Source organism: Protobothrops mucrosquamatus, unplaced genomic scaffold (genome assembly GCF_001527695.2).
Source record: "Protobothrops mucrosquamatus isolate PMUCROS unplaced genomic scaffold, P.Mucros_1.0 scaffold233, whole genome shotgun sequence".
Taxonomy (NCBI): Eukaryota; Metazoa; Chordata; class Lepidosauria; order Squamata; family Viperidae; genus Protobothrops; species Protobothrops mucrosquamatus.
Window position 1 is genome coordinate 1,024,620 of NW_015386584.1, and position 24,618 is coordinate 1,049,237.

Genomic DNA, 24,618 nt, shown 5'->3' on the forward strand with positions numbered 1-24,618 from the left:
TCACATGCACATTTCATTATTCTGGTATCATTACAGTTAGGAACAACGATCTATGCAACTTTCTTTCCTTTCTAGAAATAAATATTCAAAATTTTATTTTATGTGGCGTAGGCACAATGTAGCAATGTAGAAAAGAGAATGACATCACCTTGCCTAAGGATACTAACAGGTAAAAATTCTGGATTCCCTCATTACCTGAGGACCAAAACATTTCTTCAGCGTTTATGTGGTCCTCAAACTAAATGTTTGGCTTTTGAAATGGATTCCTATTCAATATATTAAGACTCAAGATTCAATTCCACACCAATTTATATTTTCTAAAACAGCAATTTCTTACAGAAAAGAGTTTATAAGAAAACTGACTAGGACTTTTTCAGTGTTACAAAGGATACTGTCTGCACATGTTTCCTGCTATCTAGTTCAGCGAGGCAACTAATGTTGATCTGGGAACATCTTTATTAAATGATTACAAAAGATCTGCCTAGCTTCCCAGAGAATAATGGCCAATTATTCATTTTAAGGGATATCTTTCTTGCTATGCATGATGGAATAAAGCCAACTTCTTCTTCCTGGATGTATATTTAATAATCAGATATTTTATCTGACTGATAAAACATATTATCTTATTTACTGATCTGCCAGATTAAAGATTATTTTAAACTGTTCAGCTTTATAAAGCATCCTCTTTTGGGCAATCTATCATGTCCGTATAATTTCCATTGGGAAGCAGTTTATATATTGTTTTCAAAAAAGGTCATCACTATGATAAATGAATAAACAAAATGGGTATATTTATCATTATTTGTTGTCCCATTTGTGCATAATTAAACAGCTGTTTAACTGTTTTATTGTGAAATGATTGTATTTTCTTCAGTCAGCATATAAAGAAATATATACGCCTGAGGGAGAACTCTGCTTACAATCTGAACATTGATAATTATTTTTGTTGCAAGAACTCCCTTCCCATTGTTCAATGTTTGCAGTATAATCCAATTCATTTTAGAAAAATCTCCTTGTGTTTAATGCAGCTCTTTCTTATTTTGAAAACATTATACAAAGACAAGTTAGTAGAGAAGACCCTGAAGTTTGAAAACAAGGTGGTTAGATGCTATCATTGATGACACAAACAGGAGCTTGTAAGTACTCAAAGAAGTAATTCCCAATGTTCCTTACATCCATTGGGTCCCAAAGAGTTAACACTGACCAATTAATTGAAGAACAGCAATAATAGGTAAATCATCTATGGCATAATTCCATGTGCCTACTTGAAAGTAAACATTTAGCCTTGAAATGCAATTGTGAATTATGAATTTGCATAAATGATGAATAGGTAACTGCTAAAATGTATAAACTCCGTTAAGGTTCACAAATGGAAGAAGAGCAAGAGTGCATGATAAAATTGACTAAGAATTTTACATATATGGATAGCTCAATGGGAAAGAATGTGGCTAAAAGGACTGAAATTCACATTGTCTTATAACTTAAGAGAGAATTTTTATAAATGATGTACCCGATGTATGTATGTGTATGTGTCACCAGAGAAATTACCTACGATGCATAAAGGCACATTTTACCATACATGACAGTTTTGTTGAAAAGTAGGGGGGAAATGGACACAAATACCTATGATGATGCAGAGAGTTTTAAAGATTAACATGTAGATGAAACCAGAATTTTTCCTACTAGGACTTAGGGTTAGTCAATTAGAAAAGACTTTTGAATGATTGATCTTTTATATGCTAAGGGCAGTGAGATTATTATATATACAAAGATGGAAGAATGCAGAAATACACACCATGGAAGAATTGATCAGGAAGATTTCAGAACAATAACAACTTTTACCGTAGTACACAAACTAAGTAAAGCCCTCCAAAACATCGGAAAAAGCAAGAGTCATCTATAGCATATAGTATAGTGAAAAGATTGTAACAGCCACTATGTAGGAAAAACAGCAGAAGATTAGCAGATTGCATCCATAAACATCAACTGCCAGTCAGAAGACATGATGAAAAGTCCTTAGTTTCACAAAATGGACAGACTCAACCATAGTTTCAACTCGGAAACTGTGAACATCAAGCCAAGTCCAAACACACCAGAGAATTCCTGGAGGTCTGGCACGCAACCAGCATAAAGAGATAAACATACTACTCAAAAGAGACAATCAAAAAGCCTAAGAGGAAACAAAAAGACCAAAGCACCTCTTTACCATATGAACACACATATGAACAGATATTAACACCAAGATTAATACTAGACCAACAATCAAGTTAACATTACCCCAATCAAGGAACTACCAATGCATACAAACAAGCTAACAATATAACGACAGCCTAATCAAAGAATCATCAAGAACATTCCCACCAACACTAACAGGGCAAGCCACTAGTACAAAGACCGAGTGCCTAAACCACAACCCAAAACCCACTTATTTATTGCAAAGTGCCAGGGCCGCATCAGCATTGTGATGCTCTCAGGAGAGGTGGGGGGCGTGGCCAGCTCAACATCACTTGCATCAGGGGTGCCTATGCAGGCCTGGAGCAGATCCAAGGGTCTCTGGCGGAGGGAGGTGGGATTGGGACGAGCGCCAGGGCATGGTACACTGGAGGAGCCTCACCGTCCCTCTAAGGCCATGCGGGGGGGGGCTGGACATGATATGGACTGCCTGGAGCCATGGGCAGTGGAGGCCAAGCACCCAGCTTGGCCCTTGAGCTCCCACATCACGGGGACCCCACAGCCCTGCCTAGCCCAGCCGAACTTCCCCGAGAGGGCGCCCAGCTGTGCTTACCTCCTCCTCGAGGCTGCTGCTGCTGTGTTCGCTCTCCTTGGCCAGATTGCTCATGGTGGGTGCAGAAGGGCAAAGTGCGTGGGTCAGAGGGAGGCCCACTCGCTCTCCATGCGAGGAGACCTGGCTTGGTAACCAAAGCATCCTCAGCAATAAGATGGGAGATTACCAGGGGATGGCAAAAGGGCAACAGGACTGCTGGTGGCCAAGTGCTAAGGCAGGACTTCCCTCAGACCTTCCTTCCTTCCTTCCTTCCTTCCTTCCTTCCTTCCTTCCTTCCTTCCTCCCCTCCTTCCCTGCCTCCCTCCTTTTCATTCCCATCTCCTTCCTTCCTTCCCTTTCTTTCTTCCTGTTTCCCTCCCCTCCTTCCTTCTCTTCCTCCCTCTCTCTGTGCCCAGGAAGGGACAAGGGGAGGGGGGAAGGTTGGCAGTCCAAGCCGGGAATAAACAACATGGCGACTGATTTAGAAAGAAGGTTGTAATTTATTGAAGAGGAGAGCCAGACAAAAAGATGGCTCTGGAAAAAAACTGAGCACATGTAGCAGGGAGTGGGTTTTTATACCTTCTGAGGCTCTTGAGGTTGTTTCCTGTTCCTGTTTGAGGCTTTGTATTTCCTGTGTCATATACTTTGACCTGAGTCTGAGTGTGCCCTTCTGGTATTCTGATGGTGGTGGGTTAATTCTATTATGTTCCAAAGATCATATCCTGCTTCCCTGGGGCTGTGGCTGATGACTGTTGGAATTTTTGGTGTGGGGGATTGTTGATTCTGGGGATCTTTCTTTCTAATCCCAGCTTCCTGGTTCCAATCTTTCTGACAAGATTATTACATCTGCATTTCTGCACACCTGGTTTCTGTTTGGACAGAGAGCCTTTAAGATCCTTTGGGGAAATATAATATTCTGCCTTTTTAATATTTCCCAAAATATTTCTTTCTCTGGATTCGTCCCACAGCTGTAAGTCAAAGACTACCTGCATATGCGCTAAATAATACTAATCCAAATGCTTGGGTTAATTTACAGAACCCAAACCAGTGATTTAGTTCACACAACAGATTGAGCTGCGAAGTAGCCAGCCACAGTTAAGCTCAACATAGAAACTCGCCACTATTGTGTGCAGTCTAACCAAAGTAATGTTGGCATGTAAGCACAGCCTGTTTCTGCCTGCTACAGTTTATGCATAAACAGCCCCACTTCAGATGTTGCATTTTGGCATCAAGAGACATCCCTGCCGATGTGTGTATACAGAGGCATTTGTGAGTAGTCTATACAAAGGCTTCCTGGAATTCCAAACTAATGATGTGTGATTGCAGCAAAGCTTTCATTTACAGTGCTATACGTACAAGTCTGCAGCTGACTCCCACAAACTTTTGGCGGGACTCGGCTGCCTAGTGCTGCTGCTTGGGTGACAAACGTAACATCAAAACACTTTCTTCATAGAGATGCTGGCTACATTTGCACATTCTTAATTGCAGCTTATTGACTTAATGTTACTTTTTGGATTCTGAGGAAGCCCTGGACTAGTTTTTTTAAACCCACTGGGCACACCCATCTTCCAGGATTAGTTTATTAGTTCCATGTCATAAAAATGTACAAAATTAGGTTAACTTACTAAACTTTCAGCGAGCATGTTATGCCAACAGAGCACGCCATTGTGCTCTGCTATGGATCACAAAATCCTTCGGCTATCATGCCGCAGTTCTCTAGCGACATGTCCAATGTCACAGTGGCAGCCAAAGCAACAAAAACGGGCATGTTAAAACATCCAGCCGCACCTTCGCCTCTATGGCTGTTTATAACCGCTCCATGCACACATTGGATGGCCTACTGCTTCCATGTCCATGACAAAACTCTCCCACCTCCTGCGTGGGCAGCGCCTCTCCTGCAGTGAGCCCGTGTGCGCCTTCACACGTGGTCTGGCGAGGTGGAAGTACGAGCGTTCGGAGAGAAACTCCTCAAGAAGAAGAGTGCGCGCATACTCTCCCACCCAGCCAGGGCTTTCCCAGCCCCACCCTCTGCTCTCAAGGCACCAAACACCCTACTTCCGTTGAGACTGTGGCCTAGCAACGGAGACATGGAAACGGTAGGCCGGCCAATGCATGCATGTGTACGCGGAGTGGTTATCAACAGCAGCAGCAACAACAGCACCCCATGCAGTGAGAGGGGCGTGTGCAGTTTGGGCAGTGTCAATGGGGGCAGGGAAGAGGCTGCTTCCTGGAAGATGGAGATTAGAGTCAGCTGCAGCAGGCAGGAGATAGCCCAGTGATGGCGACGGTGCGCGTGCCCACAGAGAGGGCTCTGTGCCGCCTCTGGCACGCGTGCCATAGGTTCACCATCATAGCACTAATATATACAAATAAGAGCAACCCATACTCCTTATGGCATTGATGATGATACTTAGTTTAGTAACTACCGTAGAAAATGTCTGCAAGAAAACAACCAAGCTCAGAAAGTGTTCTTTTCTATTGGAATTACTTTTATAAAACACTGGAGACATTATGATTCATGGATTACTATGGGTTGAATATGGGAAAGAGGAGAAACTGCTTCAATTATTTCTATAACTGCTGTAAAGAAGATCAGAAGTTACTTATTTAAGGGGACTTTTTGGTTTTCTTCTCTTTGCTTTCTATTATTTTAAACATCTTTTTCTTTATCTATCCTACTTTTTCATATTTGTTGTGTTTAGCTTTGTAAAAAATAAAATAATAATTAAATAAAACATGTAAACATTTAGCCTATATCAGTAGACATTATGGGAATCCAAAATCAGGTTGCTTCTTGCCAAAGGGAATGCTATATCAAACATGAAACTTGATTCGTAACCGACATGAAATTTATACATATTTCTTAGATTTATAGCCTCCTTTTGCTCCAAAAGTTCAACATAGTTTACAAAGCATTACCTCCTCTAATTAAGGAAGTGTGACTGGCCCAAAGAAATTCACTAAGGAATTTCCATGGCTCAGCTTAAACTTAAACCTACATTTCCTCAGTTCTAGACTGATACCTTAACCCAGGGGTGTCCAACCTCTGGGCCATGGCTCACTAGTGAGTTGTTTGCAATCAGGCCATTGAAACGGTGGGTGAGCCATGGGCGAGCACGTGCACACATGCTCCATTTGTATGAGTGGCGGGTGCACGTGCACGCTGCTCAAGCAAATGGAGCTGTGCAGGTGCAGCATGCTTGCTGGCTGCTCGGGCAGAACCATCCCCTCCTCCCCGCTGGTCTGCAAAGCTGGAAAGGTTGGGGAACTCTGCCTTAATCAGTACAAAACAAATAAAAAATAAATCTGAGCATATATTTCACTGCACAGATGTCTGTACTGTAGGTGCATGTGTGTAAATAATTATGACGGCTCCATGTAGAATTAATTTATTTTTGCCTTCAACTAATAATATGCAGTTAGGCCAAATTAATTTATGCTTGCCCAATCAATTAATAATGTTTCTGAAATCATTCCTGTAGAGGCAAGTGGCAAATAACAGGACAACATTGCTTATCCATACTAAGACCAGTGCCAAGTTTAGATGCTACTCCTACTGAATTAAGGATGAGTGAGATGTGACGCAATCTATCACCAGGTAGAGCTCAGGTCTGAGGTGCTCAGACCAATAAATCAGGCCAAACTAAAATCCTCTGGATATCAGGCTGAATCTTCTAGTGTAATAGAGTTTCTCTGCTATATCTTGTTAAAGTTCCTTCATTTGATTGGGTAGTGATTCACAGTATAGACCCCTGCTTCAGATAGCTTTTCCTTTGGAGACCCGCTCATTAATCTTCCTTTTAAGATCCACGTGTGCCAGAACAGCATGAGGTTTCTGTAAGTCAACTCTAACATATATCATCTTTAAATGATTTTTCGTGGCAACTCACAGCTACCTTAAATTACAATGCACTGCTTGCATTGTTAGAACTCAGTCACATTCTAATGAGGCCGTCATAAAACTGGCTAAATAGGTTTAGAAATCATTAGTGTAAATTACAAGAGCAAAATATTCCTAGGGTCCTTGGCTGACTTCTGTCACAGGACCTGAAGCAGATGGATCCGTATAATAGCAGAGGAATGCAAGAAATGAGGGTGGCAGAGTAGGGGAGGGGCTTGGTTCACTTGCTTTCTTTTTCCGTCTCTCTGCATCGGCAGGATAAATGTGAGCAACTCAATAACATGCTACCAGATAAAGAGCTAAATGTCCCTTAGGTAGGTTCATTAAAGGAGTAAAACAATCAAAACACACTTTGCTGCAATTGAAATACCAGGTGGGGGCCGCCCTACAAGAGCCAGGAAAACCGACAAGGGTACCTTGCTGGCACCCAGGAGAGCTTAAAGGATGCTGGGTTTTTGACAAGTCTGGCTCAGATAATGACAGGTATTGGCAGATGTATCTGGCCTCTGCTAGAGGCGAAGGACGTTGCTGAATCATCTCTAGCAGGTGCCTGCATAAGGGAAAACCTCTTGGTGGCTCTTCTGCCTGCAATTAAAAACCACGCTGATGCAGAGAGCTCCAGGGCAAAAGCTGTAGCTGAGTTAATGACTATCCAGGCTGGGTAAACAAACATGCATCCACCCCTAAATAAATAATTCATGAATGATTATCAAAAAAAAGTTATGTGGAAAATATGTTAAATAGGTATTATTTTTTGCCTGAAAAAAAATAATATGATTTCGTTCCTTTCCTCTTTTGCTTTTGGATCCAAATAGGATAGGTGGTCTCCGAACACATCTAAAAGTCAAATAACAACAGTAGCAGGGAGCGTTATGAGGAGCAGCAATGGGGAAAAAAAGAGAGAAGAACCCTTCAAAATAAAGAAGAGCAATGAGTCTGGCTTTGCAGGAGCCTGGCCTATTCTCAAAATGTGGAATTGCTACGTAAATCCATTAAAACTACTAGGTTGAGATGCTGAGAAATAGCACAGCCTTATGTACCAAGGCAGTGGTAGAAGGAAAAACACGGGTTGTGCATTAATTCAACTGTTCATGGCAATTGCCTAACACAAAAACCTGGGAAATAAATACATGGAGATCACTTTCCTTTTTTATAGTAAATTTACTAAAAATTACAACTGCAATGCAAAGAAAAGCAAAGAAAACAATAGAAAGTGCAGAAAAGAAAATTAAAAAAGAAAAAAGAAAAAAATAAGATAGTAAAGAAAAAGAAAAGAAATATATAAAGAAGTGACTTCCCTCTTCATCACAAGTATAAACTATTTTAATAACTTACTTATCTCCTTTTTAAAAAATACAACAATAACCTTTTGTCCATATTCAAACTCTTATCTATATAAAAAAAATCCTTAAACCTCATCTTTTGAGTCCTGATGTCAGCAAAAATCCATTAAGGGTTAGCAGAGATAATAGACTTATTACTCTTTATCTCTTGTCATTTATTGCCCAGAATCATGTTGAGTGGTAGTCATAAAAATTGAATTTATTTATTTATTAAATTTATACAGTTGCTTGTCTCAAACACTCTGGGCAGCACACAATTAAAGTAACAAAAACCAAACAATAAAAACAATTAAAAATAATACCACTAAAATATAATTAGGACAACTAAAACTGTAATAAAGCAAAAACCAAGAGAGTCCATTCCAAAACTTACAGATAATATGACCTTTTTGTGGGCTACGTACTTCCATAGAATGAATAAATAAATAACGAGCTTTTACAAAACTTTTGTTTTTTCTGATTTATGAAAATATTTCATTTTAATAGGATGCATTCAAATTTGTACTTACTTGAACATAAACCTGGATGAACACTTTGTACACTTGTACGTAAAATGTAACAAAATTGGGTTTTCAAACTGTAATTCAGTAGCAATTATATTTATTGTTTTTACTTATTTGTATATAGCCTTTCTAATTTTTAAAAATAACTCGGCAGTGAATATATGCAACATATATTCCACTTCCCATTTCCCCCATAACAACTATGTAACCCTATTTTCTGCGCAACAACCCTGTGAGGTGAGAGAGAAAGTGACTGGCCAAAGGTCACCCAGCTGGCTTTCATAGTTAAGGCAGGAGTAGAACTCACAATCTCCCGTTTTCCAGCCTTAATCATTAGACCAAACTGACTCTCTAATTGCATAGAGAGGGTTTTTTTTTTTAATTGTACTTTTGTTATTTACAGGCACACTGTTCCAAACTGGACTCCTTGACTATCAGCTGAGAAGGAGGTTCTAACCTACTCTTTTTTGTATTATAGATAACATTTGCAAGAGTGAATTATAGATTTTGGACAATGTTAGTCATGAGCCATGGTGGCGCAGTGGTTAGAATCAGTACTGCAGGCTACTTCTGCTGACTGCTGGCTGCTAGCAGTTCGGCAGTTCAATTCTCACCGGCTCAAGGTTGACTCATCCTTCCATGGTCGGTAAAATGAGGACCCGATTGTTGGGGGCATTATGCTGATTCTGTAAAATACTTAGAGAAGCCTGTAAAGCACTGTGAAGCAGCATATAAGTCTAAGTGTTATTGGTATTACTTCACCCTAGCTAAACAAGAATAGTACTGTACTGCACTGTACTGTACTGTACTGTACTATACTACACTACACTACACTACACTACGAACCCTTGTTAGCATTCTAGAGTTACACAGTATGCTGAGATGTGTAGCTGTATGAATCTTTGAATAAAAACAAAATATGACAGATCTAATCTAGAATAAATAGATTCTATTTTCAAAATCTTGACATTTCCAAAAGAGAAAAATGGGATTAAGGGACAAAATAATATTTAATTCATATCATGTAATAGCTTCTGTTCTTTTTTGTTCTTCAAAAGCAAGAGTAATCTGATTTGGGATTCCACATTGGAAGGTATCTCCTGTCTTGCTGCAATTCTGATTCATACTTGCTTTTGAATGATTTGAAAAAAAATCATACATAGTATTTCTAAATAGTTACATGGTTTTGCTTAATAAAAAAAGTGTTATTTTCAATTAATTCTAATATGTTGGAGTGTTGATTACACAGGAGAAAATCCTGCAGCAAGCTTCAAGTTTCATACCCCACAATGAATTCCTCTGAGTCTGGTATTCATCATATCTATTGAAACAAATATTCCTAGGATTTCACCCTAACTGGCTAGAAAACTTTGGGAACTATAGTCCTAACATATCTCCAGGGCATTAAGTTGGGGAAAACTAGATTAATCCTTGTGTTCATTTTTCAAGGGAATTAAGATATTTTGTAAAGTTGATGCTACAATATCAGTTGAAGATATCTTGATGTTTGCAGTAATACTCTTAAAGATAGAAAAAATTGATGCTATAGCACTAGAATGACAAAATAAATGTAGGACAATGTTGATTTTGAAAGGGTAAAATACAGATGTTGAACCAATACATTCTTTTATAGTTGTTTAAAATATTATTTGAAAATAAATTAGTGTTATTTCATTGTGGAATGATGAATCCTAAATAGGCAATATAATGAAATGAAATCAGATTATTTTGGTAAAAATACAAATTCCAGAGGGTTTTTTGTGACATATTTCTTTACTTAGACTTTTTATTCAATATGGCTTGGTGCCAAGATATTTGGACCACTGCCTTCTTCAGCCCATGTTAACTTGTCTAAGAAGCTACTTGTAGTTCCTTTAATTTTGAAGATTTTTTTATCCTGCTTTTATTATTTTTATGTAAGTAACTCAAGGTAGTGAGCAAAAACCCTATTGGATTTGGACTGTGAGAGAATGACTAACCCAGAGTTACCCAGCCAGCTTTCATGCCTAAGGGTGGGACTAGAACTCGTCGTTTCTAGCCTGGTGTGTTAACCACTAGACCAGGGGTAATCAACCTTGGCTCTTTTATGACTCGTGGACTTCAATTCCCAGAATTCCTGAGCCAGCTTAGCTGGCTCAGGAATTCTGGGAGTTGAAGTCCACGAGTCATAAAAGAGCCAAGGTTGACTACCCCTGCACTAGACCCATTAAGTTAATGTGATAGAGGCCTAAAGGTTTTGCTTTTCAAACCTTGGCACTCTTTATATGGACTCCCTCCAGAAATTAGGCTAGCTTTTCTTCTGTATTTTCTGTAATTTTTAACCTTTTTAAAAAAAATAGTTTTCTGGAAGTTGGTTCAAATGATGCTCTTCTGGAGACTGCTCTGAGACAGTTTGGAATGACACTATCTTGTTTTAAATGCTATGTCTTAGAGTTTCTTACTCTGGGCATTTAAACATTATAGTGATGGTGGATGTTTTATTGCTGTTGATTGCAGGAAGTCCTTGCAGATTCTGGCTGTATTACAATGTAATAAAGGAATGACTAACAATTAAATATGTTTCATTTTTGGAATGTTGCTACCACACATGCAGTAAATATGGACTGTTTCACAGCAATAAATTTGTTTTAACTTTCTGAATTAAAAGGGAAAATTAATGTATTGATTTACTGGGAATTAGACTATTTTTGCCACTCTAAGTGGCTGCGTCTTTATGCTTTGATAATAGTCCTTAATTATACTCACAAATTGTACTGCTTTGCCTAAAATAAGTCTTATACCTTTATTTGTGAGTGATTCAGGCTGTTAGATGTCTAAACAACAGGATTTAAACTCACAATAAACCATGAGAAATATCCACTTCTAAAAACAGAATGTAACTTGAATTTAGAACAAAGGAAGCAGGAAATACTTATATTATTGAGCAATTAATTGATTACTCTAAAGTCCATGCATCTATTCTTCAGAGGAAATTATAAACTATTCTGATTCCAAGATATTAAAAACATGTATCACAAGTGTTTTAGTGATCCAAGCCTAATTAATCATTTAAAATAAGTGTTTTTTCATTGTCTTTTGAAAATAAGATGAACATAAACTAACATACTTCTAACATGCACAAATTACCTTTCTTATTATTTCAATAGCTAAGGAAGCTAAACATAACTTCACAAAGAAATGCTAAGCAACTTGGTCATCATATATAGCAATTATATAATACACATTAATTAATAGACAGAAATATCAAGATGGTTTTCATTCCTTGTTAATTACACTTAATGTTATTGAACCCATAGGGGAACAAATCTTTATTTTCTTTATTTGAAGTTAATTTTCTTCTTTTTCTAGATGTTGGAACAAGCTTAGGTGAATTTTTCTGTAGCTCATCAAATATATGAGACTAAAATCTGTCATTTGAAGGAAAATAGGCTTTCCTTCAAATATGGAATACCCTGACTTGCATTTCTGCCCTTTTGGTAATGAGTGTTTGTTTAAAAACTCAATTAAATTTTACCTTTTTTTCCCTAGGAACTGCAGTAGCTGACATAAATCTTACTTAATTCATTTAATAATGTAACGTAAGCTGAATGATCAGCCACATGCTCTAAAATGGCAGTATATCATTTAATAATGGTAATTAATAATTATCAATGAAATCAAGATTCACTAGGATTTTGAGTTGAGAAAGTTACTGTACTTTTCTTAAAAAAACACTAGTATAGGCAAAACAAAATATGTGGATTAATTCACTCTGCCTACCACAAATTCTTTACAATGTAATATATATGCCTCCAATTATAGTGTATATAGTGTATAGTGTATAGTGAACTGGATTCAGCCAGTTCGCACCACTTCGGCAGACCCGGTAGGTAATTTTTTGTTGCCCAAGCTCAGAATGGACTTCCGGAAGCAGCATCCACACAGAGAACCAGTTGTTCACATATTTGAATCCCACCACTGAATGTAGCTAATAAGTTTCAGAGAATGACATATAATAAACACCCAAATCCACTCAACGTTCTTTAGGAAAAGAAAGAATTAAGGGATTAATTAATCACAAATTGATTAATCACAAATATTTTGCCCCTCTGTGAGAATTCTATCTTCCTGAAAATTATCTGTTCCTTTAACTGTGCCACTGTGTTTGAGCACATTTATGATGTCAAGTGTCAAATCCTGAGTAATTTTATCACAAGAATGTAGGGTTATGACTGAAATAATAAGGAAAAATTATTATTTGATTTATTTCTGCACACTGCTGAGAATTCCACTTTGTGACCTTAAGTCTCATATAATCAGTGTCTGAAATTGGATTTTCTCCCTACCTCTGGAGCGCCTTTTATAAATGAAAAGATCTCCTTTCCACCCCGAAGTCCTTTTTACAGCTAAAAAGAAATCTTTGCTCCTTGCTTACTTTAGAATAGGCAGGAACGGTGAAACTGACTAGAAACAGTAAGGAGTAAGTGCCATGCCATTATCTAGATATAAACTAATCAGGACAGGTAACAAAAAAACCTAGCCAAGAAGCACAACATCCCATGAAAGATTGGAGATATATGCCTAATGTCATCAATTTCCACCAGAATAAACACATTCTTTTCTAATATTTCTAGAATTTCCCAACAGCAGAACTCTCCCTGGCAATTATTGTATGTTAATCCAAACCAATTGGATCTATTTCTCCTCTGTTCCTGAAAATAGCAGGAACCTAAAAGCAGCTCCGCAAGGATTCCCACTATTAAATTCTTGTTTTCTTTTGTTCCTGCAAGCTGAAACCCAACAACTGTTGCCTCAATAAAGTGTATGATCTTTCTCCTTAGAGTCTCCTTAGATCTTTCTCCTTTTTTTTGCCTTCCATGACAAGAGGTTAGTCACAGATGTGGAACTATACAGCAACTCTCACTTGCTCCACTTTCATGGCCAATGGTAGTGAATTTGGGGAATAATCATTCAACAATATTTGGAGGTATGGAATTTCTTCACTTTTGAAGTAAATTGATTGTATAATCACTGGGAATTTTTTTTAAAAAAACAGACTACATGATTATATAAACCTCTTTATAGTGATCATGTTGCTTACTGTGGTTGGCAAATAGAATATATAAATAACACACACATATAGTTTCTAAAATATTCTTACCCTTCCCACTTCCACAAGATTTGTCACCATGACTATACTTGCTGTGTTTTCATGCCAGACCATTCTCCAGAAATCATAAATGGTCTCTTGCATTGGTCCTGCAACAAATAAATCCAGAAATCATTTTCAAGAATACTTGAAAAGTGGAATATTGTACTTTCATAATATTCAAAACATTTCTTTTAAAATGAAACTGATAAAGTAGCTTTTTTGCGGACATTGGAAACCTCCTGTTTTCCATGCAGACCACCAGCTTCTTTCTTCAAACTCTATCTGTCTTTCCAAGATAGCAAAAAGCTTTTTTCACTAATCAGCAAGAAATTAGACACAAGAGCTTTTTCCGTTCCTGCATTGCAATCAAATCTTCAAAAGCCCTCTTTGGTGCCAATGGAGTCTAATTGGCACATGGAGGGATATTTTTGAGAGCTGTTGCTCGAAGAATCAGCTAATCACCCCTTCTCTAAACATTATAACTCCCCATTGAAAAGTCATCTCATTGATTCAGCAATCACATTTTTAAAGGCTCATTTGGTCCTAGTGAAGGCTTTTAAAGAGGTGTGCTTTGGATGGGGGAAAGAGTCTGCTGCATATGCTCTCTCCATGGGTATCTTCTGCCTAAAAATCAATGCACACATGTGTGAATAAAACTTTGCATGTAGATTAGAGATCTCTATGTGAATGGCTCTAGTTAAGTCACCCTGGAAGGCCCTGTGGGCTGGCACTTCTGCACGCTTAGCAAGAGCAAATTCAATTACACTAATTTTGAGGATCGTAGAGAAATGCAACTGACTGATTTAGGATGCTATATGTTTAATAAGCCTCTGTTGTCATTTGGTTTTATGCACTGTTTCCTCTTAATATGAAGAGTTGACTACTGAGGTTATTTTCTCTAATTAACAAGGCTATGAGGATTTTAAAAAAAGTATTCCCTCCATCTTTCAAGGCAAAACTTCCTAACGGAATTTCCCTCTTTCTCTCAATGGAAATATAATAAATGAACATGCTAGTATTTTATGAACTAAAATTTGTAAAATAAACAGATTTCACCTATTTAAAGGCAGATGAGAACACCCTGGCCACTAAAGATCTAATTAAAAACAGTCACAGAGTCTCATAAAGCATTGTGTGGAGAAGACTGGAGCTTCCTCTGGCTTATCATTTCTGCATTCTAACCTAATAGAATGGCCTGGCACTCCTGTGGCGCACCATGGAAATTACACACCTCAGAGAGGTATAAATGGATAGACAAATAGCATCACCACAAATTATTTAGGGCTCAGAAGCATTCTAAACTGGGCCTAGAAATGCTCTGGCAACCGATGTAAGATTGCTGTTATATCTTCTAATTGCCTAAACTCTGCCAATAATTGAATAGCTTTGTCCTGCAGCAGCTTCCTAACTGTCTCTAAAGGCAGCCCACTTAATGCATGTTATAATAAACTAGCCTGAATGGAAGCACTCTGAAATGATGAAGCAAGAATGTTGATTTCGCCAATCATTCTCTATTCTAATTCCATAATGAAACCCCATCAGGCTATTTCTGCCCCCAGATCAGATCAGAAGCCAGATCGGAATGGATCCAAAAAATTCAATATCATTTTGCATCCCCTGGGGTTCAGAGCTAATTTTCTCCAGTATCTTACTTGGGAAAGATGCACAACATACTGGGTAATATTTATCCATAATTTAGAGTTCTATATTTTAAGCAAATGTTTAACTACAGCTTCCTTAAATGTGGTGGGAACTTACTGTCCCTGATTAACCATCTCTAAGGGCCAGATGGTATGCTTAGCCCTGGAAGATTTTTAATTACTTGAAAGGGTATGATTCCAAAGATTTTAACTAATTTATCCACATCATCAGGCTCACATGAGGAAATAAGTTTTTGACACAAGAAAATTTTTCAACTGATTGTATTTCCAGTTTTAATATTTCTCTTGAGTTTGCACTGTCGATCTAATTAGTCCAATTCCCAAATTGCTCTTTCTGAAAGTGACAGATTTTTGGAGACAGTTTATTATTTTAATAACTATAGAGAAAATTGCTTAAATGCCAGGCTTGACAATTTTATTTGCCGTTCATCTTAATGAGGGAAGTGAGCTGGGGAGAAATAGTACCTCTGGCAATAACCCTGTTATTTTGGTGGGTTCAATTCACATATGTTCAATGCATAGAAGTTTCAATTAAATCTCTACACACAGAGAGAATACACAGAAATTATCCATAAGCTGATTTAAGGAATGTGTAAGTAATTATTTTGTATTTTACACATGCTAAAGGAACCCACTACTGATAATTCTGTTTTTTCCACACACCAGTGTCCTAAAATACAGACATGTAAAATTAGCCATGTATATTAATTATTTGCAATATACATTTAGAAGTCCTTTTAAAGATTTCTCGTATGAGAAATATTCTATGAGTATGTCCTTTCATTCTACTTTTCTAAATGGTGATCTACTTCCTTCTAGTTAGGCATGCTATTAAGATTATAGATTTTATTGTAAGAAAGCTGCTTAATTAAATATTTTTGGAACTAATATCAGAGTGATGCTGTGTCTTTCTTTTTCAAAAGGCACATTACAGAAGTGTCTATTCAGGAATTACAGACAATGTCACTTCAGTAAGAAATTCATTGTGCATTCTTTTTCTTCATTATATTTGTTAGTAGCCACAATTTATTTCACTAACTTAACTTCTGAGTAGCCTACACAAATCAGTTGCTGCTTTAAAAAATCGCTTTGCTCTTTGCACTTTTCTGTATATATAGTCATGTTTGTTTAGGTGACAGAAGTCTATTCCTATTCTTTGCTTATGTGTACAGGATTATTCAAAACTTCAATGAAACACAAATTAATGCTTTTGTCCTAAATGACTGAAATCTGTGCCAGTTTACAGATTGGGTGCTCTTTAGCTCCTTTATCTATTTATTGCATGTGAAAAATTAGAAATGTTCACTTTTGATTTTAAATAAACCATTTAAAATCAGTAATTATGTCTGAATATGAGAAAACCAATTTTTAGACAATAAAGCAATCTTAACTCTGATTCTGATTTGTTTTCACTAAACATAGTTCAAACAAGTGATAATTCCTGAGTTTAAACTTTGTGGAATTCTGCAGTATGTTTAAATTGAAAGGTTATCATCTGTTCTTTGGGGATACAACCAAAATTGGAATGTTGCTGCATCCATGTAGCAGAAAAGCCTAGTTCCCTTTTACATCTGACATGTTGCCAAATATGTATGAAATACAATCCTAGATTTGGAAACAGAATTAGTCTCAGTAGAAGCAATCTTTGGCTAATATTTTTTTCATAGTAGCCAATTTGGCTCCTTTAATATTAGCAGACATATTCTGATCCCCATGAAAAATAAACCTGGAGAAAAACTCCAGTTCTGTTTCTATTAATAGTTAACACCTTTAATTAGGTCAGATGCTTCACTACAAATGACATACCGTATAACTTTTCAAAATTGAATCAACCATTGCTAAGTCACTGGCATCCTCTGACAATTAAAATACTATACTGGTGCTCTCTGAGTCTTGTTTGTTTTCTGCAGACATTTCATTACTCAACTAGGTAACATTATCAATGCTCAAAGGGAGACTGATGATGTTACTAGCTGGGTAATGAAATGTCTGCAATAAAACAAATTTAGAGAGCACCAAGGACTCTCTAGTTTAACCCTGAATTACTCTTCTATTGATACTTAAAAGTACTTTCATAGAGAATCTAATGCAGAATGTAGGAATGCAGGCTTACATGAAAGTGAACAACAAAGACTAAATATCTTTCAACATCTTGCTAAACTTGGGCTCTTTTTTGAAATATAAGATTTTAAATCCTACTGCTACATTAAGATATGTCAACTGCTTAGAGTTGGTTATGATTGGAGCAGTGTATAAATGTGGTTAATAATCAATCAATCAATCAATCCAGTTCACATTTACAATTTTAGAATCAAACTATGATCTTGATGAACTTGATTCTCGAAATACGAATTTGACTCTGTAGGGCAAAGGTTCGTGTAATCTGCCAGCTTTGTGCCTGTATTTTTTTTCTTTCAGGTATCGCTGCTTAGAGAAAATGGTATATATCAGGGGTAGGCAACCTCGGCTCTTTTATGACTCATGGACTTCAACTCCCAGAATTCCCGAGTCAGCTATGCTATGCTGACTCGGGAATTCTGGGAGTTGAAGTCCATGAGTCATAAAAGAGCCGAGGTTGCCTACCCCTGGTATATATCATTGCCATTTATTAAAATCCCACTATCTATACATATTCATTACAATCTTCCTCACAATACTACATAATTGTTCATTTATCCATGAGAATTAAGGCATCAGGCTGGAAACCAGGAGACTGTGAGTTGTAGTCCCACCCTGGCATGAAAGCAGCTGGATGATTTTGAGACAGTCATTCTCTTTTGGCCCAACCCATTTAATTGGACTGTTGTTGTGGGGAAAATAGGAAGAGGAAGAAATATTAGGTAGGCTCACTGCCTAATTATTTATAAAAAAAATAACACGATCATTTTTACATTTTAAAACCATAACCATGTACATCTGATGAGGTTGTAACTGTAATCTCTCTTAAAATAAAATGTTTTAGGGAAACAGGGATGCTAATAACCTACATTGCTTAATTACATGTTAAGATGTGCCCAAGAGCAAGAACATTTTAAAAATACTATTAAACTTGTATTTACAAAATCCACCTACATGCCCAGATAACAATAATTCATTAAAGTAATTTGTTAAATCCATCGACATTTGAAAATACAAAGAAAATATAAGGTTGCAAGGTTCAAGATTTTTTCCTCCCCCCCACACACTTTTTGTTCCCCTCTGGGTCCTCTGCAAAAGGAGCAGATCTATTAAAATTAGGTAACTATTCTTCACAAAATCAGTATCAATAGTTGGGAGCACTCAGGGCAACTATATTTTCTTATAAAGAATTATTTATTGAAAAAGCTGTCCATTCTTAAGGACATAAATTAGCCACTTCTGCAAAAGTAGTTTACAGGCACACTCCCCTAGCCAAACCAATATCTTCAATTTCTTATTTGAGCAGTTATCTAGCTCATACTCAAGAACCAGTTCAGTGTAGTGGTTGAGGTATCGGGCTAGAAACCCGATACTGTGAATTCTAGACTGTCCTTAGACAGGAAGCCAGCTGGGTGACCTTGGACCAGTCACTTTCTCTCAGCCCTAAGAAAGAGGCAATGGCAAACCATGTCTTTACCTTGCCAAGAAAATTGCAGGCCTTGTCTAGGCAATCTTTGAGAATTGGATATGACTGAATGGAAGAAAAAAAAAGCTGTCCATATCTATGCCTGAAAGCTTCTTAATTATTCTGAAAAAGAATCATTGTTACCTAATTATTTCAAGTTATGACTGTTCAAATAATGTTCAGGAATCAGGGAGACATAACATTAATGCACCTATATATGTATAAATGGAAATGTCAGTTAGCTTTGGGGTTGCTTGGCAGAGAATATAGCTCAAAAAAAAATCTGGTTCCTATTCTTCAACCAAAATTTTAATTAAGCTAGCAAACCACTTGAAATCCTTATTCCCATTTATCAGTCCTTCAGTCCAACTGCCTCCTAGCCAAGCCAATGCATTTTCAATTTCCTGCCAGCATATTGCTGCTGCTTTGATGGTTTATTTCTTGAATATGGTATTGCTGCAACATTGAATCAAGTATCAGTACTCAGCAGTGGCTAGGAAATTTAGAAGTCTTACTCCTGTTCTGTTTTGTAGTAGTAAAGATAAGATGCAGAAACCAAATAAATGAACAGATCAGAAGATGATGACCAGTTGATTCGGGAAAAGAAAATTCTGTGTAAAAACACTTGTCAGATATAGTAAATTTTCCATATGTGGGACTGATTAGAAATAGCTCATATAAGCCAGTCTATTTCCAGGTTAATGTGGAGAAAATAAACTTTCATTTTTTTTAAGCAAGACAAAGGTATTTGAAGAAATAGGATTCATCCAAAACTAGCTCCTAAGGGAACAAGATTTACCTAAACCTGGATAGTTTGAGCTGCCTGTAGTGCAATGTGTCAACTCTACAAATGAATTTAGCTGAAGCCATTTCCCCTTCGTTTTCAGTTGCCACAGAATTGGGAGGGGGATAAGTGTTTTTTAGCTTAGTCAAAATAATAAATTGTTCCGTGGGAACCAAGGTCATTGCTGGTTGCATTTTGACAGGCTAAAGCTTCCATTAGAAAGCCCACACAAGTAGTTAATTGGGGATTGTGATTTATGATACATTACTGGGGTGGGAAGTTCAACTTTGTAACATTGTAACCTTTGGGGAAAAATCAGTCTCAGGTTCACCTTTGTTCACGCCGATATTATGTAGCCAAATAAATATGTTCCTTAAGGAAACTTTTTTACCTTGGAGTTCTTTTTACTGGTCTCATCTATCAGAACCATGACACAATGTATAGACTGCACTTGCAATATACAAATAGTCTTTGATTTATGATTGTCCATTTAACATAGATTTAACATAGATTCAAAGTCGACCTTGGAAAAAATGACTTACCACCTGTTTTTGAAGTTGCAGCCATCCCCGTAGCTACGTGGTCACAATACAGGAACTTGGCAACTAGCTGGCATTTACAATGGGTACAACATCCTATCTGTCTACCAATCTAATCTAATCTAATCTAATCTAATCTAATCTAATCTAATCTAATCTACTTAATTTTTGATACCTTCTTCACTGTAATCATAATAGTGATTTATGACCCTCACAATTGGCTTTTGACTAGCAAAATCAACTGGATTTGCTTAATGACTATTGGATTAACATAATGATTGTGGTAAAAAACTGGTTGTGAAATTGAGTTGGTTATGTGATGACTCGTTTTACAACCACACCAACTTAAGACACACATTCTGGAATCAATTGTGCTCTTAAGTTGAGGACTATTTATATGAACTATAAGAGCAATATGGTGTGAAAATTCAAGAAAAAATCACGGGGAATGGCAATTACTCAAGGTATTATCGTAGGCATTGTGCTCCAATTTTATATAATTACCAGACTATGTATAGCCAAGGACAGTATAGCAAGGGAAAAAGAACCGTATACGGTTCTTTTCCTTAATTATGCAACTGAGCCCATGGTATCATGCTGTATCCAGCTGGCTAATAAACACTAAAATATCAGAAACCAAGTAAAATAATTCTGTAGTAATGCTTCTGAACGACACATCATGGTTTATGGTATTACATGTGGCATTTGTCACCTAAGCATTTTTAAAAATGTAGTTCCTGTACATTTTATAGTAATTCCTATACTCTGCAAAGATATGCAAATTCCTTTGCATATCATTTATGGTAAGTCCTGTTCAAATTAGGGGAAATTAAGCCTGCATGACTGGGCACTAAACTGTGTCATTAATCTTTAGCAAACAGCCTTTTCTGTGTAGATTTATATTTTGGGGAAATATATGTCATAGATCATGCTACAAAACAGATCCTAACAATTAGCATGGAAGGGTGGGGAAAGATGTAAAGGATGAAATACAATTTTGCAAGGCTAGGAATCCCAATAGCTTTGGTAGGAACTGGATCAAAGTATCCTTCCAAGATAATCCATCATTCTTTTTCCTTTCTCAAATCGTATTTTTTAGCCATGCCAATTTGAAGGTTTAGATCATGATTTTATAGGAATGAATGGTAAGAGGAACTTTCTTTTTTAAAATGTCATCTGCATTGTTTCCTCACTCAGATTTCCTAAGCCAGACAATAGTAATTAAGATTATCTGAGGAAGGAGATTTTAATGAAGAACTTTTAATCTATTTATTCTGAATTCTACTGGAAACCAGCAAAGTCCTTTTGTACTCAGAATATTCATGAAAAAAAAAAGAAAGCTAGCTGTCGGTCTTTGAAAGTAATTCTCTTCTATCCTATTTTTCTTTTCTACTTGACATTTTCCAAATTATTTTCTGACATCTGAATAAATTATGACTCTGTCACTTGTCTCGACACAGAATTGAAAAGCATTAAAGGGCAGGTAGGGGCACAGGATTTATTGTTATCAAAAGCTGAACAATTTTATTCCAGAGACTTAGGATGGAGGAAAGAGACACTAGAAATACTTTAGAAGCCAGGTTTAGAGTACAGTCCACCAAGTTGTGCTTCAGTGTAGCCTTGACTAATTACACAGAAAAGACTGAGGAGTCTGTCCGCGTGCCACTAAAATAAACAGCAAGGCTTAGAATCAGTTATGCTTAAGCTTATTCTCAGATACTTTATGGGGACATGTATTATTTTCATGCTATGAATCCAGTGGCAAACCTTCTAACAATGAAGTCTAATGCATATTATAAAGACTCTTTAGCAAAGAAAAATGATAAACATGACTGGTGATTTTTTTTGCTACTCTGAAAAGGAAGTAAAGTTTAAGACTTTGTTAGAATTGCACACTTCACTAGGATTGTTAGTTGTATTCAATAACTCTTTCAACACAATGTTTAATAGGCCTAGGCAAATCAGCTCTGATTTGATTCAAATTGGGGATCTGAATTCAAAGAAGGCATGATTTGATTTGAACTTATGAAACGAGTTCAAGGCCAAACAGATTTGATCACACTGATTACATTCAAAATTCTGGTAACAAAAGATTAAAGTATACTATGTAATCAGAACATCAAAATGCCCTCAGCTGCTCATTTGTTTTGACAGAATTGGATAATACTAGCAGGGATGGAATACCCTTTATTGTGAAACATCATCCCTACCCCCAAGTATCACTCACTGTCTCAGTGCAATAAATTTCTTAGTATTTTCTTTGTACCTCCTAAGATTGATATAATAGGGATGAGGAAAGAACAGCAGGACAATCTCCAAAATGTCCAGCAAATATCTAACATGCTGAATGAATGCAGTGAGTCTCCTTAGAACTAAAAATGTTAAAAATTGCTTAAAACTAAATTTTTACACTTCTACTTACTCTGCTGGATGTCAGGCTTTACACATGATGCTAAAGAATGACCACTGATTTGCCCTTGTAGGGTGGTGAAGCTTTGTTGTGTTTGATCACTAGATTTTCTGTGATATTTTCTCTCAGTAGAATATTTAATATTTTACAAAAATAACTCTTCTTAATTAATTAAAGCAACTGTTCTTCTTACTTTGATCCTTCTAGAAAATTGGTATTTTTTTTAGCAAATTCTTGCAGAATTTTTAAGTGCACAATAAAGTAGGGCCAAGTCTTAATTGAAATGCTTCATAGAATAATCCATATTAATTCCAACCCCAATATAGTGTATTTGCATGAGTTTTCCTCAGTTATATACTCAACTAAACAGTTTTATCCTAATGGTTTCAGAGTTTCTGTAAAAAGTATGTGGACTGGGGCATGGTACCACAAAATACTTTTTCTCCCTTCCTTCTTCCTCTTCTCTACATCGGTTTGATTGTCCTTGATATATAAAGTGATAACGGGAGATGGAGACATACTGTATCTGGGCAAGATATTTGAGAAAAGAATCTGAAAAATAATGGAAGAATCTGGACGTGAGATCATTGTGACAGAAATGAAGGATGGAGAGAAAAGCAGAAATACAGAAGGGCTATCTATAGACAGATAAGAAAAATATGGTGACAGGATACTAAAAGGAAAATTTAAACACAGTTTTTCACTAGTTACTATCTGGAGAGGATAACAGTGTAAGAAAAAGTATTATGGCATCTTAGTGTGTCAAATTGCAATTTCGAATTCCAGCTGCCAACAAAATACATTAGAAACAGAGCTCAAAATGTCATTTGATTTTCTGAAGCCAAAAAATACATGACATAGTAACCAAAATAAGAGTATCTAAGTCATTTAATTAAAAGTTCAGAAATGTGATTCTTCTTAATGTAACCTTATGGAATACTAAAACTGTTAATGCATGATCTCTATGGAGAGTTTCCACAGCATGTGTCTCAATTAGTATGCAAAACTGTGGATTATTAACCCAGTAATATGATTGGCTAATTACTATGAACAATATGTATACTTTATTTTAACCAGGCATAATTTCAACATTTGGGACTTTAAAATATCCATTCTATATATTTTTCTTGTTTGTTATATATAATTTAAATGCAAAGATAATGTCTGAAAAAAGAGTAATCCGTCAAGACTGAATTTTAACAAAATCTAAATCTCAGTTTAATTCTACTTAATCTCTTGGCATATTTGTGTTTTGTTGAAAAAGATAACATTCAAAAACCTTCAGAATGATTACGATTAGGCAGAACAGCATTTCTATATTATGACCTGAACTTTCATGCAAAAGTTTTATCTGAAAAACCAAGTAACTGATTAGCAGATAAGTAGTATCAAAACAACTACAATTAGAAATGACTCAACAGAGGTTATACTAGAGGTGTTTTCCCTTCAAAGCCCTTTCAATTTACTTTCATTAATAAAAACTAACTTCCTAACAATACTAAAAAAAATAAGCATTTAATATTCAGGAAGCATCTAGACTATGGAACTGCTAGAATGATCTCTTCAAACCTCAGTTTCAGTAGCAGTTGTACATAAGAGCCTTCTTTGCCATTGCAATTGCGCCTACCCTTTGGAACATCATCCCCCCCCCACCCAGAGGGAGGTCAATTCCAACCCTCCTTACCTTCTGTAAGAGCTTAAAGACCAGGCTCTGCCAGTTGGCTTGTGGCTCCAATAGAGGGTATCACATTGGGGGTGATTGATAGATTAACAGCAGATTCTACCCTTCCTTCTTATCATACTCCCTCCCTCCTCATCTTTTTTAGCTAGGCTGATTTTTTTTTATAATATTGTATATATATTATACAATATAATATAAAAATAGCTTTTATATAGTTTTAATATTGTAAACCACTCAGAGTTACCATGCGGTAAGATGGGCAGCTAATAAATTTTACAAATAAATAAATACATAAATAAGTAGTAATGGTATTGTGTG

General features: G+C 36.6%; 1 protein-coding gene across 1 annotated transcript in view; it reads right to left on the reverse strand.

Moving 5' to 3' along the window:
- Positions 1 to 24,618, reverse strand: part of PTPRM (protein tyrosine phosphatase receptor type M) — a gene marked incomplete at its 5' end in the record, with an annotated part of 332,499 nt that overhangs the window by 33,241 nt on the left and 274,640 nt on the right. Inside the window, one exon of the mRNA XM_015814271.1 lies at positions 13,652 to 13,749. Within this exon, the coding sequence (XP_015669757.1) occupies positions 13,652 to 13,749 (98 nt within the window). The remainder of the gene's footprint in view (positions 1 to 13,651; positions 13,750 to 24,618) is intronic.